Source organism: Ctenocephalides felis, unplaced genomic scaffold, assembly GCF_003426905.1.
Source record: "Ctenocephalides felis isolate EL2017-DRISC unplaced genomic scaffold, ASM342690v1 CF-g0.4_SCAFFOLD_03548, whole genome shotgun sequence".
Classification (NCBI taxonomy): Eukaryota; Metazoa; Arthropoda; class Insecta; order Siphonaptera; family Pulicidae; genus Ctenocephalides; species Ctenocephalides felis.
In genome coordinates, this window is record NW_020539702.1 from 1 (window position 1) to 17,489 (window position 17,489).

Consider the following 17,489-nt stretch of genomic DNA (forward strand, 5'->3'; position numbering starts at 1 on the left):
ATTAGATTCTTATTAGAGTCCATTAAAAAGATCAAATTTTATTAGAGTGCATATGAAAGTAAAGATACCAGACCAGTGATTCTCAAATGTTTTCTAACGTATCACCCAAATGTCCCAAAATACAACCCGAAATGTCCTCCAAATGATAATGGGGGGTTCATGATATTGTAATGTCCCTAACAATATTAGTATATAATTATTCAAGTTTTTATATAATATTTGGTGGATGTCACAGACAATGACAAACAATATAATATAATATACGATCAAAAAAGTATTGCAATTAAATAAATATTCTCCTTATTTTTTTATTATATAAATATATACTCCAGCCATTATATATATTATATATATGAAGTTATATGCATGTACAGATACATACACAAGAATAATCACTAATAGAATAAAATTAGCAATCGTATATGTGGCTATAATTTTCTTGATAAACTTGAATGTGTTTCCTTCTCCTGAGGTGTCATGGAAGCAATAATTTCATCGGTTACAATCACTTAATTCTATCGTTTTACCTCCAACTGTTACTGTGGGTATGTTATCATCTGATTCTGAATCCATTGTGCCAACGTCAGCTGAAAATTACATAAAGCATAAAAAATGCCATTTATAAAATAGTTTACGAATTATTTCAATAAAAAACAGCTTACGGATAAATGTGTTATCGATATCTTTATATTCAGATTCATCAGCACTTGAATCTGATGATTCATTGTTAACTCCAAGTCCTTTAAACAGCATTCTCTGTTGCATTTCCTAAAAATATTTGAAACTTTTTAGTTGGTGATTTGTATATTCCTCTAATTTTGGAAATAATCTACTAGATTAAAAAAGATCTTCTAAATATTAGTATCTAATATATAAACGAAGCATTACTATTAATTTAAATATAATAAAACTTTGTGCAAATGTAGTATTGTCTTATAATTTATGTACCTGAGCCATTTCCACTTTGTTTTTCATGTTGCAACAGTACGGACATAAATCATTTTCAACCTTCTTAGCTGCTTTCGCATTATTTGTAGCAATATTCACCGGTTCTGGAGCAACTTCTGGTAGTTTTTCAGCCTAAAGAAAAGTAATGGGTTGAAATAATTGCAAACAAGAATTTATTATCTCTCACATTTCAAGCCATTTTCAATATTTTCAATAAATATAAACATATGATATGAAGTTATAACTAAGAAATTATAGGTCAGTATCTTAGATAAAAGAGATAAGGTAATGGTAGTATATCCATTACTAATTATATAATAAATTTATGAATAATTAATTACATATCAATTATACCTGTGCGCTTACAACAGTACTTTCAGTCATCCATATTGGGCGATCCTTTCTAGCTGCTGTATTAGTATCTACAACATTATCTCCAATACTAATATCAACACGAGCTTCTTCAACAGCAAAACCAAGACCTCTAGTTGCTTCTCCTGACCAAGGTTCTCCTGCATTTCGGTCAGATGGGTGTGTTGAAGTTATACTGAAAATTGATTGACAATTACAATAGCAACACATATATCTGGACAATAATTTGTTGTACACAATACCCTCTAATAGTATTTATATCAACTGGCTCAGGTTCCAATATTTCAGGCGCAAGTTTCAGTCCCTCAACTTGTCTTAGTAACATATATAAGGGTTCTAATTGTTCATTGAACTTTGCCAATAGAAGTCTTGAATCTTTTTTTGGAAGTGCTGATAAATCTTCTTCAACTGCACTGTTACAAAATGTGCAGCAAATTCTGAGGTTGCAAAGTTAAAAAGTTGATCTGCCTAAATCAAAGCCATATTAAATACATTGAAATGAGGAAATGATACTGAATGTGTTACCTCTAAGTCTGTGAATGTTTTGTCACAACCAAGACATTTAAAGCTAGCACGACTTGTGGCATCTCTTTCTTCAGTTTCCATTCTCTTTCTCATTAAATCTAATTTGTATTTTACAACATTCACAAATGTTTTATAATTGATAAAATAATAATTCACTTTTTGAGCTTTTCCATCAATCCCTATGTAAAAAAAAACAAAATTAAGTACTGGTATATAAGTGAAAATAATTGTTATTCAGTGTAAAGTGCAATAAATATTACTCAACAATTCAACTTTCATATAATAATACTTTAAAAGCATAATATAAAGTCTCCAATTTATAGAATGATATCAGAAAGCATTAAAATTACAAAATTCACAAAATTTAAATTCATATGATATTCAAAAAACGCTGTTCTATGGCCAACAAGCTTAATTCACATGCATAATAATAAATTAGAATAGAACCTGTTTCCATTTTTAACCGAACTTGTATAAATTTGTCTGATTTTAGAGTGGCGATACGAGCTCTTAACATTTTTCTTTCAAACTTGAGTAATTCACATATGTCATCTTCTTTCATACCTAACAGATTAATAAGTCAGTTAATTATGTAAATAAAATATTGATTATAGTTTAATTTATTACTTAATTATGGTACTAACAGGGATTTCGCACAAGCATATCAATTATAAGGGCATCTTCAATACTGTAAAACCCGCGTACTACCAGTCTTGCCAACTGCTTTAGGCTGCTTGGTACTTCAGTAACATAACGTTCCTCTGACATATTTATATTTATATATGTGTCAATAAAAAATAAATTCTATACAAGTTTTAACATATCAGACCTTGCCCTGAAAATAAAATTGTGTTAATGGTGAAAAAATCGTTCTGAAGATGTATATGATGCATTAGATTACTTCTAAAACTTTATCACAATAATAGTAATTAAACTCACAAATACTTTAATTATTTCATGCCAATGGCTGCAATTAATAAAGTCAAAGTAATTGTAGCTGGAGATTCAGGTGAGTAAAAAATATTCATTATAAAAACGGTCTTTATATTTACAAGCACTTTAAAATAAACTCAACGTATTATAAATTAAGACAGCAGCATAGGTTAGAAGTGAATCAAAAGTGTAATGTCAAAATACAAGGTAGCCAATGACACAAATTACATAGTACCAACTGCGCAAAGTGAACGTTATATTTGAATGCTATCAATGTAGACCTATTCTTTTACTGATCTTTAATAATTAAATTTGAAACTGAATTTGAAAATAACACTACGAACTGATGACTTTTTAATTTATTGTGTATATATTGCTTTGTCATACATTCCCCTATTTTTTTTTTGTTAATTTCTTTATGAATCATTTAATTGCATAATGCAAGATGAAACAGTCGCAAATTCAAAATGCTTGGTATTTTTTATGAGTAATAGCAATAATATACTAAAGAAACTGGAAAATATTATGTAGATAAAATGAAATGAACAGTTATATAACTATTATAAATTTTACATATATAGGCACATAGTACAGAGATTTTAATCATATATAAAAATAGAGTTTGTTTATAGGTGTGGGTAAATCATCTTTAACTCATTTGATAACTCAAGGTGAGCCTTTGATCTCACCTGGCTGGACCATTGGATGCTCTCTAGAAGTGAAACTACATGAATACAAAGAGGGTACACAAGCCCAAAGCACATTTTTTGTAGAGTTATGGGATATAGGCGGATCAATAAGTCATAAAAATACAAGAGATGTATTCTATCAACCAACTCATGGTTTGTACAATTAATAATATGTACCACCTTTACAAAAACATTTTTTAACTTCCAATTAGAAAAGTTTGCCTTTTACCAGAGTAGATAATAGTATGTGCTGGTGTCTATTTGAATGTAAATTTTGGCTCTTGGCATGTTCTCCAAAATGGGTTCATCAATTTCAAGATTTTATATTGCTATAATTATCATTCTTTTTAATTAAAGTTCCATTTATAAAAGTTGTGTATGTCTTCTACTTCAGGTATCATACTTGTGCACGATCTTACTAACCGAAAAAGTGAACAAAATCTACAGAAGTGGTTGTCTGAAATTTTAAACAAGGAAGCTAATTTAGGGAAAAGTGCATCAGAAGACTATGATCCAGAACAATTCATCGGTTCAAATCAGGTACATTTATTGCTTATAACATATTTTGAATACATGACAATCATTTTATATTCACATATGCATTCAAGATCCCAATTTTTGTTGTCGGGACTAAGTTAGATCTAGCAGAAGAAAAACATAAGGCTAAAATAAAATCAATCAGTAATATAGGTATGTATCATTCAAAATGTTATTACAATTTTAAATCTATAAATGAATGCATGAAACAATTATTTTGAAAGCTTATGGCATTTGTATTTATATTATTATTATTATTACAAATGAGCATGAATCAAATTCATGAACATACTTGCATAAAAATATATAAATTGAATTGAATTATTAATGAAGTTGGCAGTGACTTTTCATATTATCATAGTAACATATTATCAAAATGATTTGTTTTTATATTAATTGATTTATTTTCTCTGAAACTACTCTACAGCGGATCAATGTGGGGCTGATGAGATTCATGTCAATTGTCATCAAAGTAAAAGTTTGGCAGCTGGTTCTACTACAGCCGTTAAATTAAGCAGATTTTTTGATAAAGTTATAGAACGTCGTTATTACAGCCGTGATGCTATCAACAGAAAAAAAATGTTTGCAGTGACACCAATTGTCGATCGAACAGCTGGAGCTTATTCTCCAATAACAATGGAACAAGGTTATCACAATCCTTTAACACCAAAATTTTATCATATGGAATAAGGATCTAATAAAATCATAATTTAATATATGTAGGTACATACATGCAAATATTTATATATAAACATATAATTGAATATATATTTATATATTATATAGAGATGTTATATTAAAATAAGATGAATCTAACAAGGCCTTTCCATTTTTTTCCACCAAGTATATTTATAATGATATTTTTGTATTTCAATACCTCCTCTTGGAATAGGAACCATAGATTTTCCTAGCATTCCATGAGATAAAGGGGGTTCCACCAAATATGCTGGAAAACAATCTAAAGATTCCCACTCACAATTTGGTGGAAGTATCAAATGTTTCCAGCCTGTGCGATGTAGCATATTTACCTACAACAAAATTAAGTTATTTATTAAACATTAAGCATAGTTTGATGTTCTGATCATGTACCTTCTTGCTATCTTTGAAAATAAATATTTCCAATATCGCTCCAGGTTTTAAAGTATCTGATATTATAAACTTGCCTAGAAAATTTGTAAAGTGGTTAGGAAATATTGTTTTTTATATTTAATAAAAGCTAATAAATTATAATTATTTGAAATTGAAATAAATTGTATGATATATCAAAATTATACAGCAATTATTTTGGACTCAAAATTCTTTGATATTTATATACATTATTGTAAATCTTCATATGGAATACATAAATTCATAAGAAGTAAATGAAACTATAAAAAATATAGTTTATATAAAATATTAATAACAATAAAAATTATCAATGAATAGAATAGAATTCAAAATAAATGAAAAGAGAATCAATGCAAACAGAATACAGGTCAATTGTAGAATGAATTAATATTGCTATTGATTAATGGAAATAAAATTGCAAGCAAAAAATACCTTCCGCTGAGCTGTATTGGACATGCAAATTTGATTTTTCAAAGATCATCAGTACAGTATCATTTATTTTTTCGTTTACTTCTAATTTGAGACATATTTCAGCTTTCTCTGCCCAAGGAAATAAATTTGAATGTTGTATTTGCCCCCAAAGAGTTTTATAGCATAGAAAATGTATAATATTTAAATGATCCAATATTTCATGTACTCTGAAATAGTAAGAATTAATCATGTATATTAATAACAAAATATATTGACATTTTATTACCTTGAAACTAATGAGTTCAAACTATTAATGAATGCTTCACTTTGTAAGCACTGTTTGTTACGATTATCATTGTAAAAACATCTGTATATTAAAATGATAAATAAAACCACAAATAAACATAAAACTGCATGTTTAAAGTATAATCGCATGTTACTTTTATGTATAAATAAATTTTTATGAATTCACTTCAGTTTATAAAGTAATATTGCATTTATAAAGGTAATCCATAGTTATTCAAACATGCTGGCATTTTAAAAGCACGATTAGTTACTTCATTATTATTTTTACCCTTATTTAAATTTCGTTTCTTAATAACACTTGACACATTGTGCAACAATAACAATAATGACAGCCAAACTGTCAAAGCGTAACTACCATAGACAGCCAGTAATAACTTTTAATAGATTGAGTGATTTCAAGACATTCCATAGTGACTTCTTTATAAAGATTGGACATTATGTTCGGATCTATACTAGCGCCGCCAGCGGAATTATTATGAACTTGTCTAGTTGCGTACAATACATGAATTTAAATAAATAAATTGTATGAAAATTTATATAATTTATCACGTTTTGGAGATAAAAAATGTCCCTATTGACTCATTTCAAAATATTAATTAATATTTAAGAAATATACTAGAAATAGTCTATTGGAGATAGTTTTTCATTAAGATCGAATACTCAAAATCAATATTAACCTGTTGCATATTTTTAAAATAATAGCGCATCATTAGTTTTACTAGCTTTTTTGTTCGTTTTTTTTTTCATTTATTACTTTTCAGTGTTATTGATTATTTAGAATTGAATAGTTCGTATTTATAATAATATTTTTTCGATTGCATTTTTAAGTCCTCTTGGGGCTACCCTGTGGACTTTAAAATAATAAGATGAAAAATAAATAATTGATGCTGCAATTTGGTTCATACATAATTTTGTTTAGTATTACATTAGATAGATCTAGTTGTGCAATGAATAAAGTTGTTCTTATTCTTCTTTATCAAATAAAAGCGGATGAAAACAATTTCAACTCTGCTTTCAACAATTTCAACAAGCTTTTTTGTTCGTTTTTTTTTCATTTATTACTTTTCAGTGTTATTGATTATTTAGAATTGAATAGTTCGTATTTATAATAATATTTTTTCGATTGCATTTTTAAGTCCTCTTGGGGCTACCCTGTGGACTTTAAAATAATAAGATGAAAAATAAATAATTGATGCTGCAATTTGGTTCATACATAATTTTGTTTAGTATTACATTAGATAGATCTAGTTGTGCAATGAATAAAGTTGTTCTTATTCTTCTTTATCAAATAAAAGCGGATGAAAACAATTTCAACTCTGTACTGAGCGGTTGCTTATTGAATAATTTCACAAAATAATAACGATATTACATATTTATTTAAAATACATATTGCCATAAAGTAAACATTTTATGCCGTTCTAACAATTTTAATAGCATGAGCGTATGACTATAATCAATAAAGTAATATTATCTTCTAGGAATAAATCACAATAAATCAATCAAACAATTTAAAAAGTTAAACATAAATAGAAATTATTTATAAGCGTATTTAATTTCGATTTAATTTTCTGCAATTTAATGAATATATTGAGTTCTTCAAAATATACAAATTAAGTAATTAAGTCCATTCATGATGACAAGTAATAAGGCCCCCAATATTCATTAAAGTTATCGTGCCTAATTTATAACCACTAAACCATAATAAATGATATTTTCAAATTACTATCGTGATTATTTGCATATTATATGAAATTACAATAGCACAAATTTTATTACATTTTGATGTTTTGTTAAATCAATTTACGGTATTGAAATTCTCATGCCTTTGATATTATTATTACAAAAATAAATTAAATTTTATGACAGATTAAAATGATTTACTAAATGATTTTAAATAGCAAGAATTGGTGCGATATCTTATTAATATCTAGTACATTTATCTTTATATTGTAGGAGTTGATATACAGCACTTGGTGATATTTTTATTATTTATTATAATATAGTTTTAATTCTTAGATTCAAAGATATGTTAACAATATATTGTTAATATGATGCCAACATACCTATTAATATGAAGTACAATCATCAAATCATTATACAATCAATATGGTAAAAGATTCAGATGAAAATTTTTTCAATGATATTAATTTAAGAATTAATTCAAGAAATAAGCGAGGTCTTGGCTTTCAATTTGCAATTTATTGAAAGGTAAGACAATTATATATAATATTAACAATTTATTTTACTATAGATTTTAAAACCGTTCTCACACGAATTAACCAAATCAAAAAGGCCAATATAAAAGTATGTGACAATTGCCAGGATTTAAGGCAATATACAACATTACTTTGTAATGTAAGTATATTTTAAAGAAGAAAAAATGTATCATGAATATACCAGATCAACATTAAATAATAATTTAAAACATATTTTGTATTCCACTTCTTAACTAATAAATGTTATATTTTTTTATAAGATCAAACAAATACCAAAGTATTTTATGGATAATGATGTACTTTCAGGTGCGTAGAACAAACCCTATAAGCGCGTAATTTTATTTTATTTTGCTAATAAATTATAAAAGCGTTAAATTTAGTATATATAAAAAAAAAAATATTTCAATACTGCCGACGTGGTTTGAATTTTCTTATTCATATGTATCAATTTTGTAATATAATTAAATTAATTTGGTATTATAAACGATCACACAGTTGCCAAATGCTGTTGAAACTTAATATTAATCTTAATAAAATTAATCCTAAAATTAAAGTAATAAAAATATGCATAATATTATTCCTAATAATCATTTTTATGTTTTTTTACTTAATTAAATGCCTTATGCCAACTAGTGTGAGAGCGGGTTAAGTGATATGGGGAACATGTACATGTAAGATTTTATTTCTAATTTCATACACTTTCTATCCAATATATTTGTTTTCATATTTCCATTTTTCTACAAAATAATATCATTTATAAACCGGTGATTCACTCTAATATAAACATTAGATACTCTACAACAACACATATAGGGCTTTATATCCAACAACATTTATCGTTAAATACAAAATGGCAGATTTTATGTTATCATGCATAATAATAATTATTAATATTTGCAAAATTCAGAATTTTGCTTCATCTAAGTTCAAATTATTCATCCATAGGACGTACGATAAGTCATCCGTTACAATTTTGAATGACTTAAATATTGAATTAAATTCGAAATTTTTTCATAAATATGTAACGTAAGTAAAATAAATTTGTAACTTAAGTAAAAATATTCCATAAGTAAGGTGAAATATACAATTTATTTTTTCGATAATTGAATAAAAAATGAAAACAGAAGAATTTAAGTGTTAATAAATTGTTCACAACGTTTTCAAATTTATTCGCTTATTACTACATTTTATTTACTAAAGTAATATTTTTTACCGATATTTCAAAGGTTTTAATTGCTAAATGATTCACAATTAATGATTTTTTAAACAAAATTTTATATGTAATAAATGCCGAATTATATTTGAATTTTTTATTAAATAAAACTAATCCCGTATTTAGTTAACACTGGTTAACACACTTAAAATTAATCCAAGCATATATTATACTATATTACTATATTTTATTTATATTTGTGCTATTGTTTTATTTATTACATTTATTTACTGACTTAATTTATTGGTTTGTTAATATCATTTTCAAAAATAGTCTGTCAGAATTATTATTACTATTGTTCTATTTTTTCGCGATTTTCTTGCCTGTAAAACGCAGATATATTTGTGGAATCAGCTCAAGCTCATTTGCTCATCTTATTTTATCGTGTTTGTAAGCTAAGTTGTATAAAAAATCTGCTTAAAAGAAGTTAATTTATAATTACAAGGAATACAAAGAAATTTATCACAAACTGCCTTTTAGGACCACAAAATTAATTTACCAGAAATAAATATCTGTGTTGTGTTTCTGGTAATAATATCAATTGATGCTATTAATTGTGACTTTGAAAAAATATCAAATTCAGAGATATTAAATTATATTTGATATCATTTTTGGATATTAAATAATGCATCTCTTTATCATGCTACAAGTTGTTAAAAATAGTAATTTGATCAAATAGTAATTTATACAAATTAAATACCTTCATTCATTTCGTAAAATGTGTAATAAATTAATCATTTAAGCAATTGCTTTTGGCAGGAATATTTTTATCTCAATTTCACAATTTTATTGCAAGAAGATTTGTTTTAAAGATATAAGATAAAAATCGATATTTTTTCTGTCTACATCGGAAACATTACTCTGTAATAAATCATATTGCGATTTTTATAACTTCAACTAAAAAAGCTAATAATTGTCAAAGAATTTTCTTGTTAACCATCTTAAATGACTTGTACTGATACCATCTTTTTTATTTTGGTCATATACTTAGATAATGTATAATATTAGAGAAGTTTACGATATTGATGAAAAATACTGAATAATTTTTGGCAATTTAATTAACAAATTTTATCACAAAAGTAATAACTTTCATAGGCAATGAGTCTGTGTAACTAAATACTATATATGAAATAAATATAATAATCATATTTATATGAAATAAAACTAGCGACTTTCCTAGTTGGTTCTAGCAGCTTTCCAAGTACTTATAAAGAATATTACAATATTCAATAAATTTAGCTAATCAGACTTTTTAATGAAAATAGTTCAAATGATATTAATATTTATTATTATTGTCGTTTAAATTAAAAATAAAAGGTACAACATCTATTATCAAAATGCCAAAAATTAATCAGTATTTTTTTATCCAAATTTATTTTACTAAATTCGTATTAAAACAAGAATTCTATACCATATACTAGGTCAGGAAAGCGCAGTCGACGCAAAAACGACGGGCTTCCATCACAGCCATCCAGATGGTTGGTTGTGTCCATTAAGAGGAATGATACCGGGTAAATGGGGCAGTATCCTGGGTTGACCATTTCGATGGTTCTTTGCTGACGATACCAAAGGCAAGTTAGAGTCTTCAGATTCAGCCAAACCTGGAGTTTTGAGCAGAGGCTCACGAGAGCTTCCTTGAGCACTGCTGCTAGCCGCCACGCTTTCCTCGGTTGTTGATGGCGTTAGAGGAACACCAGATACTAAAAAATTTTTTTTATTAAAATTGATTAAATATTACAGGATATCTAAGAACCCAACGTCAACGATCGTAACTAATGAGAAAACAAATCTTTGTAGTGTGAAAATTATGATTTTTTCAGTGCAACCTATAATATTCGACTATTCGTAAAACTGTAAATATTTTTTGTTTTTTTTTGTTCAATTTTTATTAATTTTTTTTTCAATTAATCTTTGGATCAGTAGACGCAAAAACATTGACACCTTTCTTCCAAGATTTCTAGAATTAAGACTATTTATTAAACCAAAAATTTAAAATTTTCAAAACTATTCGACCATGAAAGACCATCCTTTAAAAAAATGTAATAAAAGTTTATTGGCAAATTTCATCAAAAGTTCGCGCATTTAGTTAGGATTGTAAAATTGTTCAATAATTCATATTTCTATAATAATAAAATTGTTTAAAAAAATAAAAACTAAAAATGACATTTTTGCTATTTATTCATAATCCGTTCAAATGTTGGTTGTACAAGTAAGCTCTATGAAACTATTAAGTATTTTATTTCTTGTGAAACTTGCCAACAATCTTTAGTGCATTTTTTTTAAAACCTTCTTAAAATAAAGCAATTGTGACATTATTTTTGACTGTGGCCCTAGAAATGTTATTTACGGTTACAGACAGGGCCGGATTTAAAAATTTGGCGCCCTGGGGCACTGACAAAAATGCCGCCCCTTCCCTAAATTTTTACTTAAATCAGTTTATATATATCATTTTTCTAGAATTAAAATAACTATTTGATTGCAGAACATTTATTACGCATTACATAGTGTAAATAGTGGTGCTTGGCATCGTGCCTCAAGATAAATTGCTGAAACCGTACCAAAAATTAATATTAAAAAAAAAAATTAAAGCGATCGGCCTGCCTTAGCAGACAAAATGAAGAAGCGCGTAAGCGCCGCCTCGCAGAATAACAGATAAATAATTTTACAGAACCCATAGAAATGTAACCAAAATTTATATTATTAAAATATCTGATAATTTGATGTGCATATGGCTAATGATCATTTTTGACCGCCAAATGTTTCTCTTTCAAATTTTTTTATTAGATCACCGAAACCGCTAGACCTGCCTCCCACAAATTTAATCAGTTCTCCATTTTGTCTCCATATATGTAAATTTCTTTTAATGATATTGGACGTTTCATTTCTCAAGAAATGAATTATTATTTTTGGCATTTTGGCCCGTATTTCCGAAACAGTTGGACCCGTCTTGGCCAATAACTAATCAGCACGTCTCGCTATCAATAGAAATCAAATTATACAAATAAAATTTAATTTTAATAAGTTTAATAAATGAAACTTAATAATTTTCAAAAAATTTCGAAATATAAAAAAAAAGTTTTTTTAAAGTCAATGTTTATTATTTTCAATAAATTTTTATAAAATGTAATTTGTCGTAAGGCACAATGCCATGCGTCACTAATTTAATTTTTTTCTGCGCCATGAGCTTGGAAGTGCACAAATTTGTCATATTAAGATGGCTCGAGATCTGAAGAACATATTTTTCTTAATCTTTCAACTCACTTACGATTCTTTATATTAGCCAAATTGCTAAATTTTGCTAATAAATTTGTATAATTTATTGTTAATTATATTTCTTGAAATTAAAAATGTTATTAAAAAAATGAGTTAATTATATGGTAAAGAATTTTCTTCTCACTATCTAAATTTTGCCGCCCCCAAAAATTTGCCGCCCTGGGCAGTGGCCCCGACTGCCCCTACTGTAAATCCAGCTCTGTGTATATAAGTATATATACATGTATAATAGAACACTTGAATAAATTAAAAATATATTTTGATATTAAAATTTAATTTCATCTTTAGTATATATAATTTCATACCAAGTATACAAATTTTTCATGTAGCCATTTTTTTTTATTTTCATGTAAATTACAATCTGTCTACGTAGAAAAACATTGAGTAATTAATTTGACAAATAACATAGAATTTCAAAAGGAAAACCCAGACACTGTCACTTTATATTAATGTACTAAATTATGACTTAATTAAAATTAGGTATATGTATCCATATAATCACTATAATTTTTCTAAAAATATTCAAAATCTTTTAAGACTGAATTTATTTATTTATTTTCTTTAAAAATCCAATTGTAAATAAACAATGACAGGTTTTCTGTGATTTTGCCAACACTAGCGCTATCAATTGCCTAATACCCAAAACTATTTATTCATAAGATAACAACCAAAGATAAATGATTTTATCATAGATAACAATCTATGACAAAAATATAAGATTTGAATTTGAATTTGTAGGTAACGACATAAACTAATATGACCGATAACGATTTATATTGTTTTGGCGCCTTTTCGCCCCCATAAAAGCTGGCACAAACACCGTGTTAAGTCTTTTTGTGCTGGGACCTCGGGGTGACACTACGGTGAAAGGTAAGTCATTTATAATAATTAATATTATTCTAAAACTTTTTCAAGTAGTTTCTAAAAAAAATCATATATTCAGTTTCTTGAATATATGATTTATGCATGGTGTTAGCTTGTGTTTTGATTTATTTAATTTTATTTAGTGAATTATAAATTTAAAAAAAAATGGGAACTGTTTATTATTTATATAAATCGATTTATGTTATTTTTTCTATTTCAAAATAATTTTTGCCAAAGAGTTGCTGTGCTGGCTTTGGAATAACTCTTCAGCCAAAATTATAATAAAATATAGAAAATAATGTAAATCAAATAATATAAATAAAAACGGTTTTCAATTTTTTTTAATTTTAATTCAATAAAAATAAATCAAATCAAAGCGCAAGTACATATATATATAGGTATATATATATATATATATATATATATATATATATATATATAGGTATATGTATGTATATAGGTATATGTATGTATATATGTATCTAATGTATATTGTATATATTTTATATTATATAAATATAAATAATTCCAACTGTAGAATTTAGGTATGATTTTATGACATAAAATTCATTTTTATATAATTTATTTGAATATACATTTTGATTTAAATATTGAATTATTAAATGAAAAATAGAAATAAGAACATACGAGTATGTAGTATATGTATAAATTTTATTAAGTCTTATAACATTAAACCATGAATATTGCATAATAATTGTACAAAATAATAATTTTAATAACAAAGTCAATAAAAATGAAAAAAGGATTAGAATTAGAAAACTATTTCAACATTAAAATTTATATCTGAACTTATGTTGGAATTATTTACAATTGACTTGTTATAATTATTTAATGTAGTTGTTTAATTAATTTTTAATGTAGTTCGTTTCTTTTCAGATTTTATACAGTGCCAACAGTGTTATGTGCAGTGAATACTAACTTCGGAGGCTTATTGTGCATTAAACTTTTTTTGATATTAATTGTAACTTAGTTTATTTGATATAGTGTTAAAAGTAATTTTTTATTTACCATTTTGCGTTATTTCGAGTACATGGTCCACACTATTTTTTTTTTTTTTTAATTTTCGAAAAACGAACGAATCGTATTATGATGAAAATTGCGCGTTTGAAGCTACGTTCCTGCCGCCTACCCCCCACGGCAGGTCCAAGTAGTCGGGTTTCACATTTAAATTTAATTTATTAATTGAATAATTTTTGTTTTGTATCTCTGAGTGTATGGACCCCTGCGTTGTTTTCCCAGAAGCACCGCAACCCCATGCACATAATTTAACAATTATTATTATTTGTTAGCAATTATTATTAAATTTAATTTTTTAATTATTTCGCTAAGTGGCCCATGGAAAAAAATAATTTTTTTTTAGATTTATAAAATTCTTTTATAATGTTTTCAACTTACTTTGATTACTTTTCGTGTCGTAATGTAATGAACACAATTTCAAGAATTAACTTTACTTTTACTGGTCGCACAATGAGTCTCCTGGTGGAAGATGCTGAATTTATAAGTGGTTGAACTTGGCAATTTTCAGGACATGGTAAGAAACTCTGAGCTATGTACAAATCTTTTTAATATTGATAGAATTAAATAAAATTTTAATTTTAGGTTGAACACAGAAGTTACCAGAGGAATAGATCCTAAAACACTATTACTAAAACGGAAGAATGTTTACCAGGACGTTAGTGATTACCAGTGTACAAGGATAGAATGGACCACTTTGCAACCAGGAGCGCACAAGACCAGAAGAACGTTTGTTATATTCAGATAAGTTTGTTACTTACTAAGATAGATCACTTTGCTAAGTAGGATGGACCACTTTACCACCACCAGGAGCACACGACCAGGAGAACGTTATGTTGATAAGTATCTTACTTGCTAAGATAGATAATAAGATATTAGTTTTTTGCGATCATTTTCTATATTATTTTGTTATATTAAGATATGTATCTTACTTGCATGCGACGATAGATCATAAGATATTAGTTTTTTTGCGATCATTTTCTATATTATTATTATATTATATACTATATTATTATTTTATCGGGGCCCCATTTACGTTTTCATTCTTTATATTTGATTCGTGGACGGATTTATATACATATTATAAATAAGATATATTTTGGGCAAAATCGTGTTAAATACAGTGCCAGACAGTGTTGTGTACAATGATATATCGTGATATATACAGTGCAAAACCTTAATATTTACAAATCAAGATCAAGATATAATTCAAGATCAAGATACATACAGTGAAACATCAACATCAAGATCCATACGAGATGAAGATACATACAAGATTAGAACTAACCAGAAAATTGACTACAAAATTGGAGGACGTACACATGGATGTATTATTAAGTTAAAATTAAGTTAGAATACATTAGGCTGGTAGTTTACTATTTTTTATTTTAAAAATGGGTGGGGAAGACGACAAGGACCTTCCAGTTTGCATAGATTTCGCGTTTTTTCACAATTATTTAAAATTAATTCATATAACAATACTTAATACACAATTTTATGACCTTTATAAATGCACTCCTCTATAAGCTTCATAGTGCTGGGAACCTATGAAGTTAAAGTATTTACATGGTGGATCTTAGGGGGGTACATCATGTAAATACTTTTTTTTTCTTTTTTTTTCTTTTTTTTTCTCTTCATTACAAAATTACCTTTAATTACAAAAGTACATTACAATTTTACCTTTAATTTCTAGCAGGTTCTTGCATCGTCTACGGTTTTTTCCTAAAGAAGATCTTCATATACATTTAATCATCTCGCGGGGTATTTTTCATGTTACATTTGGGTCATTTAAGTTAGGCTTAAATTAGGTTTAGTTAATTAATTTAAGTTATTTTGTAAGTGGACTAGGGCTGTACTCAATTTGTACGGCGACACCACATTAAAAAAAGCGCGCCTGGCAACTATACCTCCTGGGTGGTGTGGAAAATAGTTGCATCTTAGCTATAAGTATAATGATTATCAATTTAATTATTTTATTAATTATATTTATTTAATGTATAAATGTGTAATGAAAATGTAAAATACGCTGATGTTAAATGTCCAAATATTCAATATAATACAACTTTTAAAATAATCTTTGTTTTTCAATCTGAAAATCTCCAACTTTTTTCGGGTAAGATTATTATTAATAAATAATTTAATTTTATAAACTATATTACGTTTTGAACAAGTGTATGGTTTGGATAATAATATTATGTTATTATGGATTATAATATTATGTCCAATTGTATTTTTCCCTCATTTTTTTTATTTTGAATTTTTATTTTACTAATATTATAGAATTACTTACTAATATACTATAGAATTACTAATATTATATATAGAACTAACCTGATTTTTAGTACTTGTAATATATGATACTATTAGTAATAGGAATATTATAATTGGACAAAATATTTTAATCCATAATATGATAATATTATTGATTTTGCAATTTTTTTGTCATAAAATATTGGTTCGATACCATAAAAATATCAGCATCATATCATCAAAAGTATTTGCCATAGTAACCGGTATTATTATTTTGGCATTTTGTCCCGTATTTCCGAAACATTTGGACCTGTCTTGGCAAATAACTAATCAGCACGTCTCGCTATCAATAGAAATCGAATTATTCAAATAAAATTTAATTTAATAAATTTAAGGATAAAACTCAATAATTTTCAAAAAAATGCGAAATATAAAAAAAGTTTTTTTAAATTCAATTTTTATCATTTTTCAAAAAATTTTGAAGCTTTTTATAAAATGTAATTTTCAGTACGGAAAGTTTCAGTAACTTGCCGTAAGACACATAATTAATTTTTTTTCGGCGCTATGAGCTTGTAAGTGCACAAATTCGTCATCTTAAGAGGGCTCGAGATCTGAAAAACATATTTTACTTAACCTTTCAACTCACTTACAATCTTTAGATTAGCCAAATTGCCAAATTTTGCATGCATTTGTATAATGTTTTGTTAATTATATTTCTTGAAATTAAAAATGCTATTAAAAAAAGAAGTTAATTATATGGTATAGAATTTTCTTCTCACTATTGATATCCAAATTTTGCCGCCCCCGAAA

The 17,489-nt window shown here is 26.6% G+C and overlaps 3 protein-coding genes across 3 annotated transcripts; 1 reads left to right on the forward strand and 2 right to left on the reverse strand.

The window, feature by feature from the left end:
* Positions 1 to 300: 300 nt before the first annotated feature.
* Positions 301 to 2,935, reverse strand: LOC113382662 (general transcription factor IIE subunit 1-like). Its single transcript, XM_026620904.1, is given in 13 exon segments — positions 301 to 455; positions 457 to 503; positions 505 to 587; positions 663 to 740; positions 949 to 996; positions 999 to 1,080; positions 1,303 to 1,495; positions 1,563 to 1,752; positions 1,755 to 1,788; positions 1,846 to 2,024; positions 2,293 to 2,409; positions 2,490 to 2,680; positions 2,785 to 2,935. Coding segments are annotated over 12 exon segments (1,221 nt in total). The 5' UTR covers positions 2,614 to 2,680; positions 2,785 to 2,935; the 3' UTR covers positions 301 to 409.
* On the forward strand, positions 2,691 to 4,704 carry LOC113382661 (rab-like protein 3). Its single transcript, XM_026620903.1, has 5 exons — positions 2,691 to 2,854; positions 3,411 to 3,620; positions 3,862 to 4,007; positions 4,076 to 4,157; positions 4,432 to 4,704. Exons 1-5 carry the CDS (start codon positions 2,803 to 2,805, stop codon positions 4,692 to 4,694), a joined length of 753 nt encoding a protein of 250 aa, XP_026476688.1. The 5' UTR covers positions 2,691 to 2,802; the 3' UTR covers positions 4,695 to 4,704.
* Positions 4,705 to 4,816: 112 nt separating this feature from the next.
* On the reverse strand, positions 4,817 to 11,283 carry LOC113382663. The gene is made up of 6 exons (XM_026620905.1): positions 11,271 to 11,283; positions 10,723 to 10,957; positions 5,809 to 5,889; positions 5,544 to 5,749; positions 5,094 to 5,167; positions 4,817 to 5,032 (listed from the first exon to the last, which is right to left on the reverse strand). Exons 1-6 carry the CDS (start codon positions 11,281 to 11,283, stop codon positions 4,817 to 4,819), a joined length of 825 nt encoding a protein of 274 aa, XP_026476690.1.
* Between the last annotated feature and the right edge of the window lie 6,206 nt (positions 11,284 to 17,489).

Coding starts and splice junctions, on each gene's coding strand:
- LOC113382661 (XM_026620903.1), top strand. CDS start 2,803: ATGCCAATGGCTGCAATTAATAAAGTCAAAGTAATTGTAGCTGGAGAT. Junction 2,855..3,410: donor AATTGTAGCTGGAGATTCAG/GTGAGTAAAAAA, acceptor GTTTGTTTATAG/GTGTGGGTAAATCATCTTTA. Junction 4,158..4,431: donor AAAATCAATCAGTAATATAG/GTATGTATCATT, acceptor ACTACTCTACAG/CGGATCAATGTGGGGCTGAT.
- LOC113382663 (XM_026620905.1), bottom strand. Junction 5,890..10,722: donor AACCAACCATCTGGATGGCT/GTGATGGAAGCC, acceptor TTTAATATACAG/ATGTTTTTACAATGATAATC. Junction 5,168..5,543: donor CCAATACAGCTCAGCGGAAG/GTATTTTTTGCT, acceptor CAAATTTTCTAG/GCAAGTTTATAATATCAGAT.